Source organism: Euprymna scolopes, chromosome 12, assembly GCF_053919585.1.
Source record: "Euprymna scolopes isolate OS-2025 chromosome 12, ASM5391958v1, whole genome shotgun sequence".
Classification (NCBI taxonomy): Eukaryota; Metazoa; Mollusca; class Cephalopoda; order Sepiida; family Sepiolidae; genus Euprymna; species Euprymna scolopes.
Genome location: NC_136493.1, coordinates 28,278,149 through 28,304,098, shown reverse-complemented (window position 1 = coordinate 28,304,098; position 25,950 = coordinate 28,278,149). Strand labels below are relative to the sequence as shown.

Genomic DNA, 25,950 nt, shown 5'->3' with positions numbered 1-25,950 from the left:
AAAAAATAAATACTTGATAAATTTTCATGATTTTTGGGATATATTTTCATTCTGTGACGAGTACGTTTTTTTTCTTCTTTTTTTAATATTAAAACAAATATTTAGGTTGAACTGCGAACTTGCACTGAATCCGCTTTTTCATTTTCAGCAGTTAAAAAAAAATTCTGACAAACTGGAAATCTTGTCCCCAATAAAAAATTCCAAGTGTTAAATAGGAATAACACTGAGGCAAATAGAAAAACACAAACATGCGTAGAATGTAATTTTATTCGTTGAATTTTTTTTTCTTTAAAATCTAACACAAAGAAATGGAGATTTCTGAAAAGTAAAATGTTTTACTTTGCTTTCAATATTTCGTTCAGATCTTTTTTACAACAAAACTTTTAGTCAATTTTGCACAACAAAATCTCATTTTTTATTTATTTTTTTTCCAATATTTGAGGCTTTGAGTTGACGAAAATGTCTAGATGAAAACTAATATGGCAACTTGCTAAAATTATTGAAAACCATTCGTCTCTAAATTTCTTTGAACAAAAAGCGAATATTTGTGCTAAATGTTACGAAATGTTGTAGAGGACAAACATAAAATGTTGACAAGAAAAAAAACTTTGAACTTGAAATATTGATCACGAATATTAAGGAGCGAGGGAGAGGAATGAGTTTTTTTTTTCAGCTAGATTGCTGATTATTGCATTTTTAAACAGAGAACATTTTCTTTTTATTTCAGATCATTCCAGAGAAGAAAGGCAGCTAACTTGTTTTATTATTTTAAAATAAAATAATAAAAAAACTGGTTATTGTCCAGAATTCAAAAATTAAAATTAAAAAGACAAAAACAAAGAAAAATCAGATGTACATAACCATGACAAAACAAAAATATCATGTTCCAAATATCATGTTCCAAAAATTATGTAAATTGATCAAGTAGTTTGTTTTTTATAAGGAAAATCATTTTTAAGCAGCTAAGAGGAATTTGTAGGCATTACAACATAAATCTTGCAAATTGAATTATTGTTGAGTTATCACCCTTGTTTTCTTTAAGATTTTTTTTTTTTTTTTCAACATAGCAGCCAAGACAGTCACTCATTCGAAACTTATAAAATTTGATATCTTTATTTAAAAAATACTTGATCAATTTGTGTGATTTTTGGGATACAATATTTTTGTTTCGTCACAGGTATGTATATAATACAGATTTTTCTGTGCTTGTTTTTTTAATATGGGGGAATTCTTGACAAGAATTGAAAAAATATATCTCTTTGCAAGTGTTGGGTAGAGTCTGACTTCATAAAACGAAAAACGTTATCAGCATTGTTACATAAATCGTCCTAAAATATAGTAAACACCCACAAAACATTAAAAAGGGTGTTTAAAATGAGAAAAGGACTCTAAGTGGGTGACATTGTTATATACCTGTTTGGTAGGTATATGACAATTACTTACGGGCAGACAAATCTGCGAAAGGAAGAGGAACACTCAACCAATTGAATTTTTAATTAAAATGGAAAATGACACAAATAAGATATTGAATTTTCGATATTCAAATTCAAAACCTTTTTTTTTGTCTCTCTAAACAACACTGCATCGAAATACATTCTTTATAGTTCATGGTTCCTGGATTTACTTTTAATGAAAAATGTTGAAAATTTGTTAATAAATTAAATGGAAATACAAGCGTTTCTTTTAAAAGTCTAAGTACATGATTTCAGATTTGGGTCATAAATTATGATTGCTGTCAAAACAAAAAATGTAATAGATGTTTGTTTTTCTTCAGATCTAGCACTAAGGAAAGTCTAAAAGCAGCTATTTTTTTTGTTTTTTTTTATATAGCTAAAACAGAAATAAAAAAAAGAAAAAAAAGAAGAATGTAAAAAGAAACAAAAAAGAAACAAAAAAGAAACTAAAAAGAAACTAAAAAGAACAAAAACGTAAAAAGAGAAAAGAAAAAAAAGACAAATAAAAAAAAAATAAAAAAATGTAAGATATATGAAAAGAAAAAGTAACCCTGAAGACAAACCTGGGAGACAGCAAACATGGCGTTGAAACACAAGATTTGCTAAGTGATGACTGCAGTCGAAGTTATGTCAATAAACAACAAAAAAAAAAATGATAAATAAAAACAAAAAGGCATGTGTGAAGTCTATTTGTTCATCTCTGTTTACTGTCACAATATTACACTCGGCTGCCAGTCAACGGTTCATTTACTGCAGTCCTTTCTCGTAAAGGGGAGGGGGGTCTTTCTTCTCTCCTCAGAAATGATGTCACCACTACGACTACTACTGTTCACCCATTTTCTAACTTTCCTGGTTAATTTCGTTTAAATATTGCTATGGCAGTAAAAAGCGAGAGAAGGAAGATTCTCCCTTAACAAAAAAAATGTGTTTTTTTTTTTGCTTTGTTTTTTTTATGGGTGGAGCGGCAGCAAGCACAGCAGAAGACATTTTTTCTCTCCAATTCTCTGGTCTATAATCTCAATGAATGTTAACAGATCTTAATGTTTTTTTTTTGTGTGTGTGTTCTTGTACGTTTTGTTCTTTATAACTTTTTTTTTGTAAAGTTTTTTTTTTTTCTTTCTTGTGTGGGTTTTACTAACGACGAAATACTAACATTATTCTGCTCCTACCATTTTCTTAAGATGTTTCACGTCAAATGATTTAGGACGCTCAAGTGGTAGACCGAGGGCTCTATCCCAGATGAGAGAGGCCAAACATCCGAGAGCTCGTGAAACGCCAAAGAGGACTGTATAGTAGTTCATTTCAGTCAGATTGTAATACTAATGGGAAAAAAAGAGAAAAGAAAAAAAGATGTTAAAAAAAATGTTAGAGAAAAATGGTAAAAAACACATACAAAAACATTTGAAATATTTGGATTATTCAAACTACTGTTCTCATCTCGAGCGTTATCTTGCAATGTTTCGGTCGATGAAACCTCAGACTTTCAGGTGTATCATGTCACTCAGGAATCTGCTTGGAATTTCAAACAGAACCTTTCATTTAACCCACATTTAACTCTCGTTTTGTCAGTCACAATTGGATAAGAGTCTTAAATAATTCGAGTTTGTATTTTGATTGCTGTTTGTACAACCTCCAGAAGAGTGCAACGTTTACAACCGAATTTTACCAAGTACTTTATCCACTATACCACAGGTTCTTGAATAATCCAAATAATCAATCCTTATAGCAAACATTCATAAACATTTGAAATACGTTTGATATACTAATAAAATCTCTATATTTTTTTATTAAAATAAATAAAAAAAATTACAAAAAAAAAAAAAATCACTTCTCTCTAGAAGTGATAGACATAATTGCATCCAAATATGAATAATATTAAATTTAAATAGTGTACAAAGACTAACTGAACTCACAAAAAGAAATAATCTTAATTATAATAGATTAGAATCCTTAGGTTTAACGACTTTGCTAGTGAGAAATGTAAGAGGACTTAATAGAGTAATGATTATCCTGAACCACAATATACCATCCAGTGTTTCCCTGGGTATTGGCATCATTATTTTTTCATATTTATAGTCTAAGAGCAATAGTGGAATTATTTGCTGCCAACGTCAACTTATTCATTGGACCAGAAGATATTGGTGTCATGCACGAAAATTGAAATTTAATGTAGAAAAAAACGATTAAATATTTCAGGGAATTTAATATAAATATTTGATAAGATTGTAAAAAATTGTGCCTAGATTTTGGTTGAGCAATAACTGTGACATAGCAGACAAATCTTTCAAATGTAAACATGAACAGTGTATTGCCCTATTTACGTGCTTCCATGTGAGGGTAAAGTTAGACACAAGGTAGTTTGTTTTTTTTCATCTGTGGACGGAATTTAGCTCCTCAAAAAGAGGCATGGCCCAAGTTAAGGACTTCTCCTCAGAATGAGGACTGAACAGATACCATACTTTGATCAAAGGCCAAGAAAGTGAATGGAACATTGCTATTTATTTAGAGCGTTTGCTAATAGGTCATGCTAAAGATTCCAAATAATGAAACCAGGTGTTTTTCTTGCTAAGCACTCAGTATTATAAGGATCAAAGGTAAAGGAAAATATCCACGGAAAGAAATGGTGTCCTCCTCTACATCTCAGTGTACTTGCCAATGAAAAGGAAATCTTTGGATTTCTCTCAACTATGAATGATTCGTTTGTTTATATTACATTGCTATGTTCATCTTAAAACGCTGGATAGTTCATATGCTTTCCTTTTTGACTTACCTGTAAAAGAACTCCACTATGAGCATCTACATTCGGCCATGGGTTCTTGGCCTTGCCGTGTTGCATCAGAGTATCAGGTACAACCTTATAGAGTTGAGAGACGAGTTTAAACATGGGATCATTGGGAAGGTGTTTCAGGGCAAAATCTCTTTGACAGGTATAACGAGGGTCAGTTTTACGAAGGACAGCATGACCATAGCCTGGCACAACCTAAAGAGAAGAAAAAGAAAACAAAAAAAACTGTTCAAAGAAATAAAAATGATCGGAACTATCTGGAAATTAATAGTTTAGAAACATTTCAACGTACCACTCTTAACATTCAACACCAAGCTGAAGAGCCATTGCTCAAAATGATACTTTAAACAGGCCGATTCAGAATCCATCAGACACATATGGAGAGAATATCTTTTCTCTTCTTGCTAAATGAGAGAACAGAATAGATCAAAAGCAGCACTGAAGCACACGTTGCCACACGAAAATTCTATAGCAAGTCAAACTCTCAACAATGTTTCACTTCATCCTGTGTAAAGGCAACATGAGTTCTGCAGATTCATTAATCAAGTATAAATAGGCAAAAGTTTAAAGATGCTAGAAATCATTGCAAGTGTGAAATAGTCAAAGCTAAAAGAAGGCACCTCGAAATCACCAGAAAATTCATTAAATCACAGAAATTAGGAACTCGTGATTTTTTTGGAAATGTAGTGAATAATGAACAAATCTGTCACTATCCAACAACCATGATATCACCTGCACGGCAACTGAGAAAACTGAACTGCTTGCTCAGCAATTCGCCTCCAACCTCCATTTAACACAGACCACTCCCTTCCAAATTTCCCTTTGCAGACAGAAGTCACACTCCATGATCTGATAATCATCTCTTCCCATGCCTGCAATATCATAAAATCCTAGACACCTCAAAGCATGTGGACCTGATCTTATCTCCGCTTTATTAATAAAGAAACGCTCTACTGAGCTAGCCCGTTCTCTCCAAAGTCTACAAAAATGCCTCACCAAATTTTGTAACCCGATAGCTGCAAAATTACCTTTGTAGTGTTCAAGAATTCTGGCAAAAGAATCAACCTGCTCAATTATTGCCTTATTAGTCTCTCCCTTCTTTTCACTAAAATCTTTCAGGCGTTAATCAACCAAGTGCTAGTCCACCGCTTTGTAAATGTTAAAGTTTTTTCTGTCTATTCTACTGCGGATATCTTAATCATCTCTGAACGCACATACCATGCACTGGACAAAATGGGGGAAGCTAAGGCGATAGTCCTCATCCAAAGCATCCGACAAGGTCTGATATGAAGGTCTTCTCATGAAAATTAAATCATATTGTATTACTGAACTAATAATTAATATCATCAAATTCTTTTTAGACAAGAGAAAAATCAAAGTTGTCTTCAATGACCATACGTCCAAACAAGACATTAATTGTGGGTGTACCCCAGAGGTTAATTATTGGACTTTTACTGTTCCTAATGTTCAAACAACATCCCTGATAAAAATTGTGTACGAGATGGGTATATCTGCTGATAACACCATAATGAAAAGTGAATCTGCACATATTCAAGTCAATATCTGAGATCTTATAAAATTACCTCCAATCTGTAGTGCAATGGGAACACTTAACACTACTATGACAAAATTACTTTTCTGCAACAGTTACAAAGAACCTTTATAGTTACTAATTGTCATCGATAATGATACTCTGACAGTTCATCATTCAAAATTCACAGGTAACATGAACTGGAATAAATACATAGATGCCGCCAAAGAAAATGGGCTCCCTCTAACATGCTAGAAAAATATTCACACCCGACAGTATGACTATGCTTGCTTTTTTAAGTACTTCAATGAAATGTACTCCGATAAACTCATAGCACTGATACCCCCTTTGACATAAATACCCCCCCCCTCGAATAAATTGACCAGCTGCAAAATCCCATGCCTTCCTTGTAGAGGCCCCTTGATGCCAGAGAGTCTTCTACTTTAAAAGTGTCTTCCCTTGAAAGACAAAACTTTTGAATTCCCTTCCTGTATGCTGCTTCTGACTGTACAAACATGCAGAAATCGAATTGTAATGTGAACAGACATCTCGCTCAACTCCCTAGTTAGAATGTCTCCATAGGCATGGTTCAGAAATTACTTCTCAGTGGAAATTTACTTTGTTTGGGGTGAATATTAATACAAAAAAAAAAAAAAATTTTTTTCAATCAAAATAAAATATTTAAAAAATTTAATTTTTTAAAAAAAATTTTTAAATATAAAAAATTTTAAAAATGTCGATTTACAAATCTCATCATTGATCAAGCCAAATAAAGAATAAGGTTTTATTTGACAATTTTTTTTTTTTTTTTCTAATGAATTGAGAAGTTCTAAAGGTTTGGATTTCACAAAACTAAAAGTTGCAATTTCAAAAATGCTAATATTTGAAATTCTTTCATCAACTCAGTATTTGAAGGATTAGAAAGGAGTTCTTAGAAATTAAACCAGTGCAATAGATGGCCACAAAGAAAGTTTTAAAAATTAAAATATTAAACTGCTGCTTGCAAAATGAACTGTTCTTACTTGTCCAGACTTGAGTGTAGCCCATATAAACTCTCGGAGTTGGTCATCAGTTACTTCGCCACCAAGTTGTTTCTGGAATTTAGTTAACCAAACCAAGACTTCCTGGAAAACAAAACAAAAAAATATGAATTTGATTAAAATTATCACAAAATTTTATGGTAATACAAACAAGATTTTTTAAATTTATTTTTTTAAATTCTTGTTATTTTATTTATTTTTTTGTTATTGTTATACTGCAAGTGATACTTTTGGTGATTGTTTTTAAGTGTAGGGTGTCTGTTAAATTCTCTATAATCATAGTTATCTCCCCTTGACTTACATTTTTACTTTTGTATTCCAAGTGGAAAAATCTATAATTAATAAATCTGGGTTGAACAGATCGCATTTCGTAATTATCATTAATTATCTTGGAATAAAGTAAAAAGACTTAAGCTCAAAAAAAAAAAAAAAAAGAATCTCTCTCCTTCAACCATAAATAACCAGAAACAAACAAAGAAACAAAAATAAACAAATCTAAATTAAAAAAAAAAAAAAACACAGGATAATGACATGAAATGAAACCCATTCAACAAACAATTATTACTTATAGTTTTTTTTTAATAAGTCATTCCACTAACTAGACAAACTAAAAAAAAATTCAATCAGGTGGAGGTAATTATAAAGAAATCAACAGACCACATATTAAAACAAGCAAATACGTGGATAAGTAAAATCCAAAGACATGAATCGTAATAGATTTTTTAAAAATAAAATAGGTGTTTTTATAAAACAAAATAATGCTAGTTGGAATAAAACGATTAGGGAAAAAAAAAAAAAAAAAAAAAAATCAATGAATAGAAAAAAACCCTCAAATTTGGTAAAAAATTTGTGCACATTTTATCTATGCATATAGAAAGTCGAGTTATTTGTTGCACTGACATTGATATTAAAAGCCCACTGTTCTATTTTAAAAGTGAATATAACTTCCTTATATATTTAGTCGTGAATATAGCAACAACTTTAAAAAGAATAACTAATTTGTATATTCTTTAAAAACAAACTTTTATTAATTCACTGTTCATTTTCTTTTTTTTTCCCTATTGGATTAGTTTCATTTTACTATTATACAGTTTTATTTGTGCGTATCTGTTACATTGTGCATAATTTTATAGCAATTCTTAAAACAAAAGATGCCAACATGTAATTGCAAACAAAATTCACACCAATTATTTAAATGAAATATCCTTTTTTAAATTTGTTTTCTACATTTTTTTTTATAGTTCAGATCATTTAGAAATCCCAGATTTGTGATGAAGTGCAAATTTTGACTTAACAGACTCACTTACCCAAGTTAAATGAAGTCCATCACTTGTATTATTAACTATGGAAAAGTGGAGTCTTATATTCAAACATTTGCTCATAAAAATGGAAGAAAATATTCTGACACTGATTTTTCTTTCAACTAATATTTTAGCGCCTCGGTTTGTGCAAAATAATAAAATAAATAAAATAAAAAATAAATGAATAAAAAAAACCGAATGAACAAATAAATAGAATTAGGTACTTGTACAGTTTAGTCAAGACATTAAAAAATGAAAATATCGAGAAAAAAAAAACAAAGGTTATATTGTACGTATCTGTTTTGGACTGAAGATCTCAAAAAAAAAAAAAAAAAAAAAATTTCATTTCTTTGTTTTTTTACAGCGGAAAAACATGTTCTTATGAGAGCGCATTGAAGTCAGCCATTGTGAAATTTGATGAACACGCCACGGGGGAGATAACTCCATGTAAAACGCCAAAACTCTCTCCCCATCTTTAATACTAGCTTTTCTTCTTAAAATTCCAACCTTTTGCTCGGTATCATAAATTTTTTTTCGCTGTGTAAAAAAAAAAAAAAAAAAAAAAAAAAAAAAAAAAAAAAAACTACTTGATGAAATTAAGTGAAATTTTTTTTTCGGAGAACTTCGTTCCATAACGGATATGTGCAATATAACCCTTTTTTTTTTTTTTTTCGATATTTTCATTTTTTAATGTCTTGACTAAACTATACCAGTACCTAAAATTATACTTTTTTCGTTTGTTTTCATACCTGATTAGCCAATCCATGGAGAGGACCAGCCAAGCCATTCATACCTCCAGCAAAAGAGAGATAAGGGTCAGAGAGAGCACTGCCAATAAGATGTGTTGTGTGAGCACTGACGTTGCCACCTTCATGATCACTTTAGGGAAAAAAATAAAAATAAATTTATAAAAAATATACTGAAGGAAATTCCGTGTTCGTACATATGCAAAATGAGTATATTTGAATTTTTTCCATGCATTATCATTTTACGCATAACTACCTTTCTCCTCTCTTTGAAAATATGAGAATCATTTCTAAATGAACATATTCTTCAATTACGTTCTCAACATTAACCGTGATTTATCAATCTGAAAAGGAAACACGGCATTGTAACATTTTGTCATGGTCTTAACACAATTTGGACTTTTCACAAGAGTACATTATTGGTAGTGGATTTAAAAGAAGTTTGACCTAATAAACATGCGTTAGGCAGTTGCATGTTTATAGTTGTTGGTTGGTTGTTTTTGTTTTATGGCATATCAACCCTTTTCAGGTTATTTAATGCTGAATCCAGTGATTTTGAAGAAAAATTTTTTAATAGAATATATTTTTTTTTCAAGTTAGTTTCTATTTAACCCATAGTTGGGACCCTAACAAGTACTACCACTCTGGGTCAGAGTGGACCTGGGAGCAATGGTAATTAAAGGGTGGCTCCACACTCCCCAAAGCCCGCAAGCTGGGACCTCACCATTGGATATAGTTTAAGGTCATATCCAGGACCGGCATGTTTATAAAGTTACATGTTTGCAATACAACGCATCCAAGTAAGTAATAATATTTAGCTAATAGAAAAAAAAGGCCACAAAGGAAATTGGAAATATTTCAGACTTGATTTAGACCACCGAGAATTTAATTTGTCTACTTGGAGAAAAAAAAAAAAAAAAAAAAAAAAAAATGGAAGTTCATGCTGAGAGATAAAGCCCCAGAAAAAAATATGTCTATACACAAGGTTCCCTACTGTGGTTATGACTTCCTCCTTTCAAATTTGATGGCTATCCAGATATGGAACCCAAGGACAATATATATATATTTTTTTTTATGTTCATAGATAAGGCTCGATACAATTCTAAGTGAATATATGGTACATTCTTTCTAGCAGGTCTATATATATTCCAGCATATTAGGAAGGCGGGATTGGGGGATGGTCTTGAGTGTCTAATAGGCAATAGTTTTTCTTGAAATCTCAGGGTAGTTTTGGGTTTGTTTTACAATAGACATTAAACTAAAACAGTGGTAAAAAAAGAAATAAATGTTACCAAATGCAAGATAAGTTACTCTTCTACATAGTTGGATAAATTTGTTTTTAAAATATTTTAAATCGTTTGTTCAGTTTGAAAAACAAGTAGTGCTGAGTTAGTAAGTTACCCGGACAAGAAGATGCTGTCTTCAGAGTGTTGCTAATGACTCAAAACATACACAAAATACTGTTTGAAATGTACCCAATAGGTGGTTTATGTATTTCAAAAGAGATGGGTCTTTGGGCTCGGAGCTATTGGACTTGTTTGGATTAGTCAGGCTGAGATTTCTCATTTGAAAACCTGTTGTTCAATAGAAGAAAATGAGTATCATTGTTAATCTCCCCAAAAATAAAATTAAAAAAAAAACAAAAAAACTTTGTTACTTGTTTTAAACTGGATCTGTGATTTTATTTGGGAGAATTCTTCTATTACAGCATTGACTGATACTACTGCGAGAATTAGTGGAATTGAGCCACGATTTTGGATCAGCACAATCACAACAATCATGGCCTGTGTAATGACTGCACATATTCACAGTCTTTGAAGAAAATCATTTTGTTATCAGAAAAACTTTATTCATCTGATCAGATTTGATTCAACTTCTTTACAGATTCATACACTTGAACAGACAAGATTATAGAGATTGTCATCTGCCATCAATTCCAGACATGAATCAATCAGACTTGTTCAATCAGTGATGTGGATTTAAGTTGTAGTTTCTATGAAAAGCAAAAGTTTTGTAATTCAGCATTTAGATTTAAATATACAGTATTTAATCAAATATCCTGAAAATATACATTAGTAAATAAACATTTTTTTTTAAAGAATTAAAAATAATTTTGGTAAAATGTTAAAGAAAAACAAAGTCTATCAGATGCTCTGAAAGACAAACGAATGTTTTTCATTGTTAGCAATTATTTCACTTATATAATTTGGATTTTTTGGACTACTGTTCTCATCTCTTAAGTGTTATTCTCACGATGTTTCTGTCAATGTAACCCCTAACCTTCAAGTGTATCTTGTCAAAATCTGGAATCTTTCTGTTGAACTCTGGAATCTGCACGGAATTTCAAAAAGAGACCCTTTATATTCTTATTTCATCAGCTATAACTGGATAAACAAGACACGCCTGAAGTTTGGAGGTTATAATCGATAGAAACTAACACTCAAGATAATGGTTAATTGTAGGTATAGACAGTTTCATACCCTCGAAAAAGTTCTAGCAAAAACCTAACAGCCAGCCATGGTTCTCTCCAGAATGTGCTGGTGCCACTGCGCACAGAAATCACTTTTTCCACTGCTTCCAACGTGATAGATGTATGGAAACTAAAGCCGCTTTCAGGACTGCCAGCAACCATTGCAAGAAAGTAATAAAGAACGCAAGAGAGTTGTATGCTCAGTCCATCAAGTTCAAAGTAGCTGAGCAGCGGCTTGGTTCCCACCAGTTTTGGCAAATAGCAAACAGAATCCTGAACAGAAGCGTGTGCTCTATCCCAACTATCATCAATGGACCCGAGGTAAACTCGTTAGCATCAGACAAAGCCAAACTCTTTGCCAAGGACTTTGCAGCTAATTCTACTCTTTGCGACCAAGGCCGCCAACCCCCAATATTTCCTCCTGTATCAGAAAATACGCTATGTGATATACATACATCTGTACGTGATGTTGTCAAGCTAATTAAAAACCTTGATTCCAGTAAAGCAATTGGCCCTGACAGTATTCTAATTATAGTACTCAAAATACTTCAACTAGAACTAGCGCCCATGCTTACCAAACTCTTTAAACGTTGTCTTAAGGAGAATTGCTTCCTATCACCCTGGAAAATCTCATCAGTATGCCCTGTATTTAAGAATTCAGGTGATCATTCATCTTCCTCTCAGTACAGGCCAATAAGTCTGTGCGTCATGAGTAAGTTGCTGGAATTTGTGTTAAATAGAGAAGTAATCAACCATCTCAGCAAAAATAACCTTAGTGACACACAATATGGTTTCTGTTCTGCTAGATCTACAGCAGATGTGTTTACAGTTATATCTCATAGGATTAGCGTACGATGGAATACTGTTGCCACATCTGGGCAGGAGCTGCTAGAAAGGACTTGTCTCGACTTGATAGAGTTCAAAATAGACTTTGTAGCCTCGTAGGAGATATCCTTTTCTCTCTTCCCTGCAACCTCTATCTCACAGAAGAGATGTTGCGAGTTTGTCTCTGCTGTATCGTTATTTTCATGGAAAGTGTTCAACTGAGCTTCAGTCTATGGTCCCCTCTCGCCAAACTTTCACAAGAAACACTCGTCTAGTTGAAAACACTATCAATAATTCCCCCCACTCTTTATCTGTGCCTAAACCTAAACGTAGATTCCATGAACAAAGCTCCTTTCTTAGAACTGCACGCCTGTGGAATTGTCTTCCATTTTCCTGCTTTCCAGCTGACTACAATATGGTTGTCTTCAAGTCTAACGTAAACAAGTTCTTGATTAGCCGTTCCATATAAGTTAACAAATTTACCGAATTTCCATTTACTAACAATTACTATATTGTCCCATTTCTACTGTACACTCTTTAACCCTTATCCTCGAGTGGCCTCTTGGCCTTGATAAGTGGTGATGCCTGTGTAAAAAAAAAAGAAAAAAAAGAAAAAAAAAAAAAAGCAGTATTCCAAAGAATCCAAACATGAATAATCAATCCTCAAAAATTCAGAAACGCAATCATTTCATATTTATCGTTACCTGTGAATAGTAAGATAAAGTCTCATGAGTTCCGTAAATGCTGGATCCTCAAAACCCAACATGGATGTAAAGTTCCATGTCCAGTCCTTGTCAGGATCAATGGCACCAACAGATGTGCCGTCACGATAGAGATTCCGATAAATGATTGCTGCCACAGTTGGCAACTTTGCAATGAGATCCATTGAGTCTTCATACACAAGCTGCAAAAACAAAAAAACTTTGCTAAATAAAATCTTTAAACAAAAAAAGGTTTATGCAACCTGATTTAAACATAAGTAAAAAGGCCAACAACTGGTTTGGGATGCATACAAATGGTACGAGACTATATTGCTTTCAAATGATAGATGATTCCCCCCCCCCATATATATATATTATATAATTTGAGGTTGCTATTTTTCAAAGGTAGGGTAACCAGTGAAATATAACAAAGTTAATACAAGAGTGCTCCATACGGAAGTAGAGCAAGTTACATTTTCAATTTGTCTTTACATAAGCAGTAATTTGTTGCTACACAGTCATGAGCATGTTTCTATCTTCTAGTTTTTTTTTTATATATAATCCATAAGTTACTGTTGAAAGCCTGATCTACAATTAATTTTATACATCTCCTTTTCACCCTAAGCAAGGTATATTGCGAATTGGACATAATGGTCTACTATTTGGGATTGCGTTTAATAGGAGACTGTGGAGAATTGAGCAGCGAGATGTATGTTCCCATAACATTAACTTCTGCGGGTTAAAGCAGGAGACAGGGAGGGAATTCCAAATTCTAGTAGTTTGAGGAAAGAAAGTATTAGAGTAAAAGGTTTTCTGGCATTGAAGGACCTCAACAGTTAAGGGGTGGTATTTTGCTGCTTGTCGGGTTAGTTAGGAGTATGTATGTTGAGAAGGTAGAAGTGTTAGGGGTTCATCAGAGCACATCGTTTCAAAATATTTGTAAAACAGGCACAGTGATGCAACACGACAGAGGTTGGGACTTCAATCGTACAGAACTTATTAGATTTAAGAGTCCTTTTTTAACCTTGTCTAAGAAGAGCGAGAGACTAGTGATGCACCAGCCCAGACGTGGCAACAATGCTCCATGTGTGGGTGAATTGTGGCTTTTATAAAGATATAAGATGCTCTCTGGCATGTGTAATTTTCTAGCCTAGCAGAGGGAGCCCACCCTGTTGCAATTCATATTGCTTGTGAATGTTAAGCAGAGGAGTTGGGCTCTCAGGTAGGGTGCTATTTGTCATGGCGATCGTAAAATATTAAAGACTGCAACAACTTACCTTCGGATTCACAACTACTTAAAGTAAAAAGCCCTATGAAAAAGGTTCTGTGTGTGAAGAAAGAGTGACTAAAACGTTTTGCATATAAATTAACTTCTTTCTAAAATACTTTAAAAAAAAAAAAAAAAAAAAAAAAAAAAAACTGAGGCAATATTAAACTCTTTTCTTATGTTACCACTGTTGTTATGCAAGATTCTTACGCAAACCACATTACATACAATTACATGAACAATTTTAGTTTGAAAACATTTTTCTTCATGGATTTCTCTTCAAATATCCATTTTATTCAATTTCCAGTTGCGATGTTAAAATATAATTCTGCATGAAGTTTGTATATTCACATCCAATTAATATTTCCTTAGAAATACAAACTTGTGAGAGACGCACAAGTGTCACCAATCAATAGAGCCACTGTCATGCGGTGCAATTCTGAGTTGATCCTTTGGATTTTCTGGCATTTACAAACATTTCATAAAAGCTTAAAGGGAGGAGGAGGGCATGAAGCTTTGCTTTACAGCGGCTAAATCAAATATAATCCATCAAGACGTTAACAGCTTTTTAAAAAGGGGGAAAGTTTTATACAAAAAAGCTTACACAATGTTTTTGCTTGGAATAAATCGTCAAGTAAATTTGTATGAACCAACATGGTACAACTTTGTTGACAGACTTGATTCTGTTTGCATTCTTGCAGAAGAGCTACATAAAATCTGTCAACATCCGTGAATTAAAGTGGTATTATTGAACCGACGGGATTTGAATTTGGTACCCTCAGGTTGCTAGTCCTTGTCATTATCTATTTAACAACCCTAACTTCTCAGAGGGGATGTCCAGATGAGATAGCAGATATGCTGTGATAATATGCTTAGATATCTTAAGCAGTTACTTCTGAGTTTGATTTATATATGAACTAGCTGTCCTGACCCAGTATTGCTCAGTAGTGTATTTATTTGCAATTTTAGGTTTCTTTTTTGTTCTGTGCTGCTTTTTAGAAAAATATTTTTGTTCCAACCAAAGGGCACTAATTCTGAAAAATTGTTGGTAATGAAGAAAGTTGAGGTTTTGAACTTGATATAATAAAAAGTTTACTTTTAAAACTAGAGAACCTTTGACCTGTTTGTGCATTGCACATTAGTGTATTAAGTTGGATTCACTAAAATACAGATAAAGTAAATTCATAAGAACCAACATGGTACAACTTTGTTGAATGTTTTGATTCTGTTGTTGGAATTCTTGCAAGAGAGACAACCTAATAATTGCCAATATTTTTAAGTGAAAATAGTACTATGGAACCGACCAGATTCAAACTTGATACATCAGTAAAGGGTAAAGATGCAGGTCTTTGTTCATAATAAATAAATAGTTTGTATGTATATATATATATATATATATATATATATGAATCGGTCCTTTGTTATCTTATTGTATTGTCGGTAGAATATGTGTTCTAAACCATAGGATTGATTTACACATATACAAATAATATATTTATTATAAACAATGGAATAAACGTGTGTGTGTGTGTGTGTGTGTGTGTGTGTGTGTGTGTACAAGTGTGATCAGGCATAGTTCTGAATTGTTCATTTATGTTGTTGGTTAAATTCAATTGTTCTATGCAGACCATTAATTTTTATGGTGAAATTAAGTTAGGCTTACCTTCTTTTTTTCTTTTTTTTTTATTTTTCTTCCTTTGAAGATTGTAATGCTGGGTATGGGGCAGCCAAACCAGCTGCCAACATTGCCCCGCTTTTTTATTGAAACCAACCGAGAACTCTTTTTAGTATCCTCGCTGTTCCCTTAAGTGCAATTGTCTGAATCTCTTTTGCACTTGGTTCACCAGGAATATTAGTTAGGTAGGACTTCAGGTTCTTCTTCATAAGTCCTGTGGCACCTATAATAACTGGTATGATCGATATCCCCTTTAGGTTCCAGTTTCTTTTCATATCATACATGAGACCTTGGTATTTGGTCTGTTTCTCTCTTTCAGCTCTGTTAAGACCGCCATCATTAGGAACACTCACTTCAATCAATCAAGGTTGCAACTCTCTCTGACTTATTCCATATAACTATGTCAGGTTTCACAGCAGCATTTTCAAGGTAGGTGGCTGTAGGGATTACATGGTCGTAATGTGTGCACCTGTGTACTGGCACAAAAATATTCTTTGCATGTGTGTATTTTTGGAGCGACGCAATATCGCGCATGTTCATTGTAGTGTTGAGGTTAGAAGAGAGATAGGAAAAAAGAAATGGAAAAGGTCAAAAGGAAGTGACCTCGATATTTGTTTGTGTTGGATCAACATTGTTTTTTGTGTGCTGCACGCACATGGCTTATTTTGTGTGTATTCGCGCCACATGCAACCCTGATGTAGCACCAGTAATAGTTGCTATACACCTTGGTTGCAATCCCGATTATTATTCAACCATCACCTCCATTGCTTAGATTAATACCATGTGGAAAACGTACATTATTCAAGCAACAAAGATCAGCTTTTATTCATCAATGAAATATTTGAAGCACCCAACTCGTTTTACAAAGAAATCTTGGAAAAATTTGAAAATCAAACTAGTCCTCAATTTTTTTTTTTTTATACTCAGAATTTAAATAGCATGAAAGTCTTCTCCAGAAAATTAACTTATACAATATTATTTAATACGATTAGATCTTTCTTAACTAAACAATCCGGATCACTTTTGACAGCTGTACATCTAAAGAACATCACATTAATGTGAGAGTCACCCAGAGAGCAATACTTGTACCTATATTATTCCTGATTTTCATAAACGATCTTTGATGCAATCACATATGAAATGGGTGTATTTGCTGATGACACTATGCTTTTTTTTTTCTTTTTTTTTTTGAGGCAGGAGGGCAAATCAAACAAGGTTATAATAGTGGAATCCTTATGAAATTATTATATCCAATCTGCAATAGAATAAGTTCATAAATGGATGGTTACACAAAGCTCTCTTTTTTTGAGAAAACTTTCCACCGATTTGTCATTGTCGATAACATCCTTCCTGCGAATCTAACATTAAAATTCCTCGGCTTGACATTCTTAGGCAACATAAAATAGAATAAGTGTATATAAGTTGCCAAAGCTGCTACAAAGACTCCCTCTACCATGCTAGAAAATTTTACACACCTGCCAATATCCTGTATCCCTACAAAGCTACAATTTACTCACGCATCGAGTATTGTTGCCACAACTGGACTGGTGCACTAGTCTTAGACTCTCTTCCTCTCAGACAGTCACAAAAAAAAAAAAATAAATAAATTAAAAAAAAAAATTAAAAAAACTAACCAAATAGATCCAACAGTCTCTTAAACTCCAGCCCGTCATATCGACGTAGAGTTACATTCTTGTGCCGATTTTATCAGCACTTCCATGAAATGTGCTCCAATGAACTTATTGCACTGATGTCCGCTTAAATAAAGCAAGCTGCAAAATCCCACACCTTTGTCTCGAGATACTGGAAGCTTTTCTACTCTGCTGGCTTCTTTTCATCCAACCTTTTACCATTTGAATTCCCTTCCTGCTCCCAGTTTTTGACAGTACCAACATACGAATAAATTTAAATGTAATGTGAACATCTTACTGCTCAACTCCCCCTATAGTTTGCTCCATATAAATCTGGCCTCTACCACAATTAATCACTTAGGCTTTATTGGCAACATGTCTTGTTTGCAGTGAATAAAAGATTTATAAAAAAAAGAGGTAGGGAGACAAGATTGTTGACGTACCTCCCAATATTTAGTCTTGTGTACTCCTTCGGCATAGGCCTTAGCAAATTTGCTCTCACTGTTCAAAGCTGTGATGGCTGCACTGAATTGAGACATGGGGTGAAGATTGCTTGGAAAGTTGTTCAACATAGTAATTACATGGTTCGGTAAAGCAGCTCGTTCATTCCACTCCTATAATAAAAAACAAATAAAAATTCATCATCTCATTTCAAAGGTTCTAATAACAGTAACAATGCCAAATTGGCCTGTTTTTATGCTTCAAAAATTTGTAATTAATAATAAAAAATTAATAAAAATAATAAATAAATAATAGATAAATAAAGTAATAAAATTTGCTGCAAAAATGTGTAAAAAAAAAAAAAAAAAAAAAAAAAAAAAAGTGAAATTTTGGTAAAATTTAACTTTTTTATATTTCTGAAATTTATACATATATAAAGTGACACTGATTAAAAGCTAACTTTTCAATTTTAAAAAGTGAATACAACTTCCTTTTATACTTTTAGTCGTGAATATAGCATCAACTTCAAAAAGGATAACTAATTTACATATTTCCTTGAAAAACTTATTAATTCACCGTCCTTTTTTTGTTTTCTTATTGAATGATTAGTTTCATTGCATCATTATTAACCCTTATCCTTGAGTGGCCTCTGGGCCTTGATAAGTGGTGACACCCATGTAAAAAAAAAAAAAAAAAAAAAAACCATTACGCACCGTTCTTTACATATATTCGCTACATTGTGTATAACTGCATAGCATTTAGAACTGCATTTAAAGTAAAAGTGACTGTGTGTGCAGCATGGTCTAACAAACTACTTTAATTTTTGGTCAAAACTTGAATGGAATTTGAATTTCTGGAATAAAATCTATTTGGTATTTAGCCAGAAAAATACCTACTGGATGGAGGAGGATTAAAAAATTCAAACTTGGCAGGCATAGTTTGGCATAATGTGTATGCTCTACGCATGCACAAATATACATTTATACATTTAACTGTGTTAATTTGCCAGCTTTTGATATACAGGTATCGTTAGCTCAGATGGTAGCAAATACTACTAGAGAGCTAAATGTTTTGGTTTCAATTCTAGGTGATGGCATCAAGTTTTGTTTTTTTTTTTTTTTTTTTTTAACTTTTGAAATCACTATTGTTGGATAGCAGGGTATCAAAACGGGGATATGTAGTATAGAGAGGTTTTGGAACAGCACCAAATGGTTATATGTTGTATTCCCATGGGGTGTGTATATATTCTGTACATATATACACATGTATATAACGAGTGTCTTATGAAATGTACGTCTGTTCTTCATCCATGTATTTACGTGTGATTGCCTAGTTTTCAAAATGTTGCAAGACAACTTATCTGGTGTATGTCCACAAATAACGACAAATAAAGAACTAATAAACATCTATGTCTCTTGCCAGGTAAAGGAAGACTACTTTCACAAAAGGGACGAATACCATTCTATGAGGTTACAACATTCGGCCAATTAAGGAACCACTTGGCCGATCTTTGATCTTGTTGGACGGAAAACTGCAACAAAAATTCTATCACGAACAGACCTCAAGTTTTTTTTCTTGCAACCTTTATTTCAGAATGTTGTTCCCATTTTGAAATGATTAAACGCTGATACAGTCCTGTTTTCGTCTTAATTATCTATCTTGCCTCTGCTGAGTGCCATCCCATATCTCAACCGTATCCTCTGGCTCCCTGTTACAGACTCAACTAGATAACTTTCTAAGGGGTCTCTAAAGTCATAACGTCATGTAACCAAAAATCCTTGTCTGGTCATTTAGTCACATATCTTTGTTTATAAAAAACTAAACATTTGATTTTATTAAACATCTAAACATTTTATTGTTTTACATATTTCTGGCTTAATTTTAGTCTTATTTCAAGACATTCTTCCATTATCAAAACACTGTTTTTTCCATAACATTGTCACCAGTTCAAATGTCGGCCAGTCACCTCTCTCCTCGGGACATCAGACATTGCCCAGTCATAATACAATATTATATATTGGGTACAATTTAATAGAAAATTTGCTCAATAACAAATACAAACTCGTCATGTCTGCTATGCCGTTGCTTATCGGTACATATGCACATCTGTGTCTGAGTTGGATCCCCCACTTGTCTACAAAACGTCTGAACTCCCCACTGCAGAAGGCCATGTCATTGTCTGTGAGGATCTCTTCAGGCGGTCCCCTTTCATAAAATATGGACTCCAATTCACGGATGACACTGGAGGAATCCTGTCTTATTAACGGGTGCCAGATCGTGAACCTTGTCGGTCCACAATTGATCAGGGTGAGAAAGTGCTGGCTACCGTAGTGGGTTATGTCCATACCCAGTCGGCTCCAAGTCACATCTACTCCCAGCTGAGACCTTTCCGCCATCTGACTGGGGCGGGGTTGATTGACTGGCATGTTTAGCACTCCTTGACTACCACTTTCACTGAACTTTTGGACACCGACGGATTGAACACCTGCACAAAATAACATGTCCATCTCACTCCGCGGTGTCCACTGAGATGGTGTATCTTCCTGATTTCATCTGCCACGGTTTTCTTCTTCATGGTGTCATACCATCTCTGTGGCACCTGAGTGAGCCTATTAGTAAGGTTGCAATTTAAAGTGACCAGTACCGCATCCACAGACAGGTTGTACTCTGTTACCAGCTTTGTTACGGTCTCCAACCTCCGTCTGATCAGCATCTCGTTGGCTGCCTTAGTGCACACCCTGGTCTTGTCTGTCAGTGTGTCTGATATCCAGTGGTACATGCATAGTGAATCTGTGTGTATGCGTAATTTCCTGACTTTCCACTGGAGTGCCAGGTTGATATGTTTTATCACCGCATCGGGCTCTGCCAGGTTGATATGAGCAGCATCATTCGCCGGTCACAACCAGCAGGCATCCTCAATCACAGCACCATTCTTCTCCAACAGCACACCAATTGCCAGAGAGCTCGCATCCACTTGCACATTCTGTTTGTCTCCCTGCACGCACCAGTCTCCTTCGGCGAGGTCATCCTGCTTTACCCTTGCGATGGTCTCCTTCACCATGCAAACCAACAGATCGTCGGCTGTTTCATTATCCCAGCCTTTGGTGACTGCGCTTGCCCTCCTTTTTATGATACTTGTTGCCACGCAAGTCTATCCACACACTGGTAGGTGCCCCACAAGTTTTCCACACAGGGAGAATACTGCTCGCCTCATGAAGACATCGGGCACTTCAGGAACTGCAGTTCCACACCTCCATTTCAAAGTCCCTCGCTCCTGTCAAACGTTCAAGCCCAAGACACGGACGCCATTCTCCAAACGTTCTGGGTCCTTGCATGTCAAACCAAGCTCAGCCAGTTTGTACCTTACACGTGATGATGACACAATGTCTTCGTTCACATATATGTCATCAAGGTACACCAACGTCCCATCTTTTGTTTCTTCCTGTGACAATACAGCGTTAATGATAGTCTTCATTATTTGGGGTGCCACGTTCAGCCTGAAGCCTAGTCTGGTAAGGCAGTACCTCCTGCCAGCAAACACTACCATCTGAAATGGCCACATTGTTTCACTGATTCGGACCTGCAGGTATGCTTTTCTTATATCCAGTAGGGACACATCGGAACCCTGCTGGCACCACTCTCGTAGCTTGCTGGCACAAATGTCAGCATCTGCTGTGAATGCATCAACATGCGCGTTCAGTTCACAATAGTCCATCACTGGACTCACCTTTGCTTTGTTGTGCTGAGCGACCGCCATCAGCAGAATCAGGCCTTTGGGAGGTCCAAGTTTCTCATAGGGGCAGGGAATTAACCAGCCATCCTTGATCCAATCACGAAGTTCCTCTTCATATGCAGGCCTCATTGGGTCGGGCACATGGTACTCTGTTACCTCATTTCACAGTTTGGCTGGTTCCTGGTTTTCCGACCACTTCCACACGGCTGATAATACAGTCTGGCTGACCAATCTTCAAAGCGGCGCACATTGGAACCTTATCCTGAAACTGTACCGCACATGTCTGCATTATGTGAGCACCACCTAGGGCTCTGATGGCGTCATAGCCTAAAAGCAGGTCAAAGCTCAGTGGTTTCTCTAGTACTACCAGCGCTTCAAAGTTAGCCGAACTTCCAGTTCTAGTGCGAATGTTCACAGTGCCCACCCTGCAACATGTCCATGTTGCTCCACTGAGGGTGGTTATTCTAGTAGTCTTCTTCCAAGTGTGGCAGAGGTCCACGCTCCCTATAGTGCGAGAGCACCGTCAGTCGCGGAGTGCTGAGCACAATTTCTCATTGATATAGACCTGAATGGTCGGAAGTGCCTCGTCTAATTTCTGTTTGGGGAAGAGGTCGACGCTAGCACCTTGTCTCCGACCCCATTTCTCAAACAATCCTAGGCCATATGACCAGTCTCATTACATCAGTAGCAGCGAACAGTTGTCAGTCGCCGCTGGCAGTTCCTCACAATGTGGCCCTGACACTATAACACGACTTCACCACGCAGGCCGGGCCCCTGGGACGGCCTATCATCACTTGATGTGGGCTGTGCAGCACGGACTACCTGTTCTTTCATCTCATAAGTATTCTTCATCACGGTCCTGGCCCGGTCTACCAAGTCATTAAGAGACAATGAAGCTATGCTGGAGCTGGGAGCCCTGCCAAAAATTTGCATGCCAAGGCCCGCTCAGGCAGCCCACCAAGCAACACCGTGAAAATAAATAAACGTTGACACACGTTGGGACTCTTTTTGCCCACCAAACAAGAATATAATCTTTTCAAAACCCTTACCCATAGAGCTTTGATGATATGCTCAGAAATCAAATTAAATTGAAGTTGAGTTTATTACCAAGACTCTTTGCAATAATGGTTTTCCATTGCAAATCGTACAAATGCCCTATTTACCTACGCCTACCTTGGCTAGGTTAGGGTTAGGGTTAGTGATAGATTTGCCAACCAAATTTTGTCTGTCATACAACAATGTTATTTTGCATCAAATACCGTTTGTTGTTTTTTCTTATAAACCCATTTTATCTTTAATCTGTAAAGATCTTTTCCCCCACCATCACAATTCCATTATTTATTCAAATGTAGCTACAGTGTGCGCTATGTCTGTCGAACGTCTCAAAGATTAGATAACAAGGTAAAACAACATGTTCCATCCAAAATTCGGAATGGAAACTACCTACCTTCGAACGTTTTGAGCAATACCCAGGGTTCATCCATAGGAGAGCACCTTATAAATAATCATATTTGTGCTTCTAATTTTAGTGCTGACTTTTGTTTTTTTTTTCCATTTTTAGTAAATTGCACTATCATCTGAAAATTCTAGAAACCATCTACATTAAGAATCTGAGACCTTTGTAAGCAGAAATAGAATCTCTTAGGGCTTAATCTCGTTTCTATTTAAAAGTTTCCCTGTTTTTTTTGTTTTTTTTTTGTTTCTTCACACTTTATCTCCAAGTCATTGTTCCCCCCGCCCCATTTTTTTTTTTTTTTTTTAACCGTGATTATTAAACTCGATTTTAGCTCTGTTGAGCTTCGAAACCGGTCAGCTAGCATATTCATTTTTTTTTTTTTTTTTTTTTTTTTTAATTTCACAACCTAAAATGTTTCGAACAAGTATAAAATTGGTCTGTACATAGACATAAAAGTTTAATAAGTAACTTTTAATAAAAATTTGGGGTAAGTTTACATCAAAATTATTATTCTGCTCAACTACAAAATCAGGCTTTGGGCTGTGTTTACACGTTAGAAATGTACTATTAAAAATACTTTCAACTAATCTATATCATGTCATGAATCATAAGTTTTAATGTTAAAATAAAACTTATACAGACTGGAACGATAAAGTTGTCGCCATAGAAAAGACAACACGATTCCATTTCCGTTTGATAAAAACTGGTTTTCTTTTTTTTGTTACAGACCATCTACTAGTTGGCCAGTTGTGTGCAAATCCCAAGAGCAATAGGAGCCTTCTATCATGTCTGAAAGTGACACAATGTTCAACGAGCGAAATCGAAGATGCACCGCTGTACAACTCATGATCTCTACTGATCCAAGTTATGACAACAGGACCATTGCCAGCACCTTCAAAATGCAAATACGGACGATTCAATACTTGAAGGCACAGCTCAACAAAGTTTCTAGCCACAGTTATGGTCTTTGGTGTGGTTTCAAGTGAGGGTCACATCATGCCACCTCACATCTTCGAAGTTGGTTTGAAAGTCAACACCAAAGTGTACCTGGATGTGCTGAAGAGTGTGATGATCCCCTGGTGCAATCCAGTGGCCGTTGGCAAAACCTGGGTGTGGCAGCAGGACTCAGCACTGGCCCAAAAATCCAAAGAGATCCAGGCTTGGCTTCAAAAAGAGTGTTAGGGCTTTTTACCCTTCTCTCACTGGCCTCCTCCCCCGATCTGAATCCGCTAGACTACTTCGTTTGATCATACATCGAGAACATCACCAACATGACCTCCCACTGATTGCAGCCATCCGCCGAATATTCGCAAAGTTCCCACTGGTGCTTGTGGAAAAAGAATGCTCTCAATCCTGGACTCGTATCAAGGTGGTCATTGAGAATGAAGGTAACTACATGATGAAGTTACCTGAATTGATTTTTTTTAATAAAAGTTTTAAAATAAAGCTGTAGTGTTGTTTTCTTTAGGGCGACAAATTTATCATTCCACCTTGTATCAACAGTTATAGTTGCTCTTTTGTATCGTTTCTACACTATTTTTGATAGCAAGTTCACTAAGATATATTTTAGGCTGAAAAACGGAATGTATAGGTATAAAATTACGTGATACTAAAAACACACAAATTTTCAACCATAAATTCAATTTCCATTTAGTTTCTATAATCAGATATGCACATGATATCAAACATAGATGGCTTATAGAAACTAATCTCAAACCCAAATTCTGAAATTACATCAAAAAAGAGATCTAGCCTTGTTAAATTTCTTCAGCCACATCTTAGTTTAAATTTTGTCTAAACCAACGAGTTTCTTTCAGTTTCACTTTTAGCATAAAATGTGAACACCCCATCTTTATAATTACACCTCCACTTTTCTCAACTACTAAAGGGTGGTTGCTAGAAAAGTGGGAAATTTGTCAAACAACAAAGAATAATTTTTACAAAGTTTTTCAAAGACAAATGTTATATTATCCTCATAGATACTCAAAATGTCGTCCGTGCACTTCACTGCAGCGTCAAACGATTTATTTTTACAACACTCACAGGGCATCAATCAACAAAATAGCAATCACACATTTTATTCATGATCTAATCTGACCTTCAAATTTCCCGCTTTTCTAGCAACCACCCTATATTTTCCCAACTGCTTAAAAGCTCCAACTCCTTTTTCACAAAACTCCTACCACTCACATTCCACAAACTCATGCAGTCCACCGACCCTAACACTGTTTTCTATTCAGACTCATTTATTAAACTCTTACCCTTAACTTCTTCGACCTCCCACTCACTTTGCTATGAACTAAAGTATTGTTAATCGTTTGCAAAGTACAATCTTTATCATGACACCACCCCCACGTACATCCTCCCACCCTAACACTATTTCCTACCACGCCATCTTCTCATTCAACTCTCACCATTGATTTTATACATTTACTAGGATTTCAGCCCGGCGTTGCCCGGGTGTTTGGATGGAGGTGTATGTTGTTGAGAGAGAAAAAAAAAAAAAAAAGAAAAAAAAAAAGAAAAAAAAAGCGGTCAATTTTTTTTAAAATTTGACCCCTATTATTACCCCTTAACATTTATTGTTTGGGCTCAAATCAAGTTATTAAGTTAGATCCATGTTCAAGGGACCTACATCTAAAATTTCAAGCGTTTAGACCCAAAATTGGTGGAGGAGTTTGGTAGAGTTCTCAAAGGTCAAATCGTTGAACTTTGACCCCTTGAACCAAATTTCTGGCCGAAAATGGATTACAAAGATTTTCCCAAATCTCAGTATCCTATATATCAAATTTCGAGTCTGTAGACTTAAAATTGACAGAGTTATTGCGTAGGGAAATGTACACAGACACATAGATACAGACACTTTAACTTTTATAGATATATAGATAATCATT

At 35.0% G+C, this 25,950-nt stretch overlaps 1 protein-coding gene across 1 annotated transcript in view; it reads right to left on the bottom strand.

Moving 5' to 3' along the window:
• Positions 1-2,134: 2,134 nt before the first annotated feature.
• The window catches only part of LOC145291224 (citrate synthase, mitochondrial-like), a 119,257-nt gene continuing 95,441 nt past the window's right edge, over positions 2,135-25,950 (bottom strand). Inside the window, exons 5-10 of the mRNA XM_080136818.1 lie at positions 17,870-18,040; positions 12,857-13,056; positions 8,861-8,990; positions 6,793-6,894; positions 4,225-4,434; positions 2,135-2,773 (exon numbers count right to left, since the gene is read on the bottom strand). Of these exons, the coding sequence (XP_079992944.1) occupies positions 2,609-2,773; positions 4,225-4,434; positions 6,793-6,894; positions 8,861-8,990; positions 12,857-13,056; positions 17,870-18,040 (978 nt within the window). The 3' untranslated portion in view covers positions 2,135-2,608. The remainder of the gene's footprint in view (positions 2,774-4,224; positions 4,435-6,792; positions 6,895-8,860; positions 8,991-12,856; positions 13,057-17,869; positions 18,041-25,950) is intronic.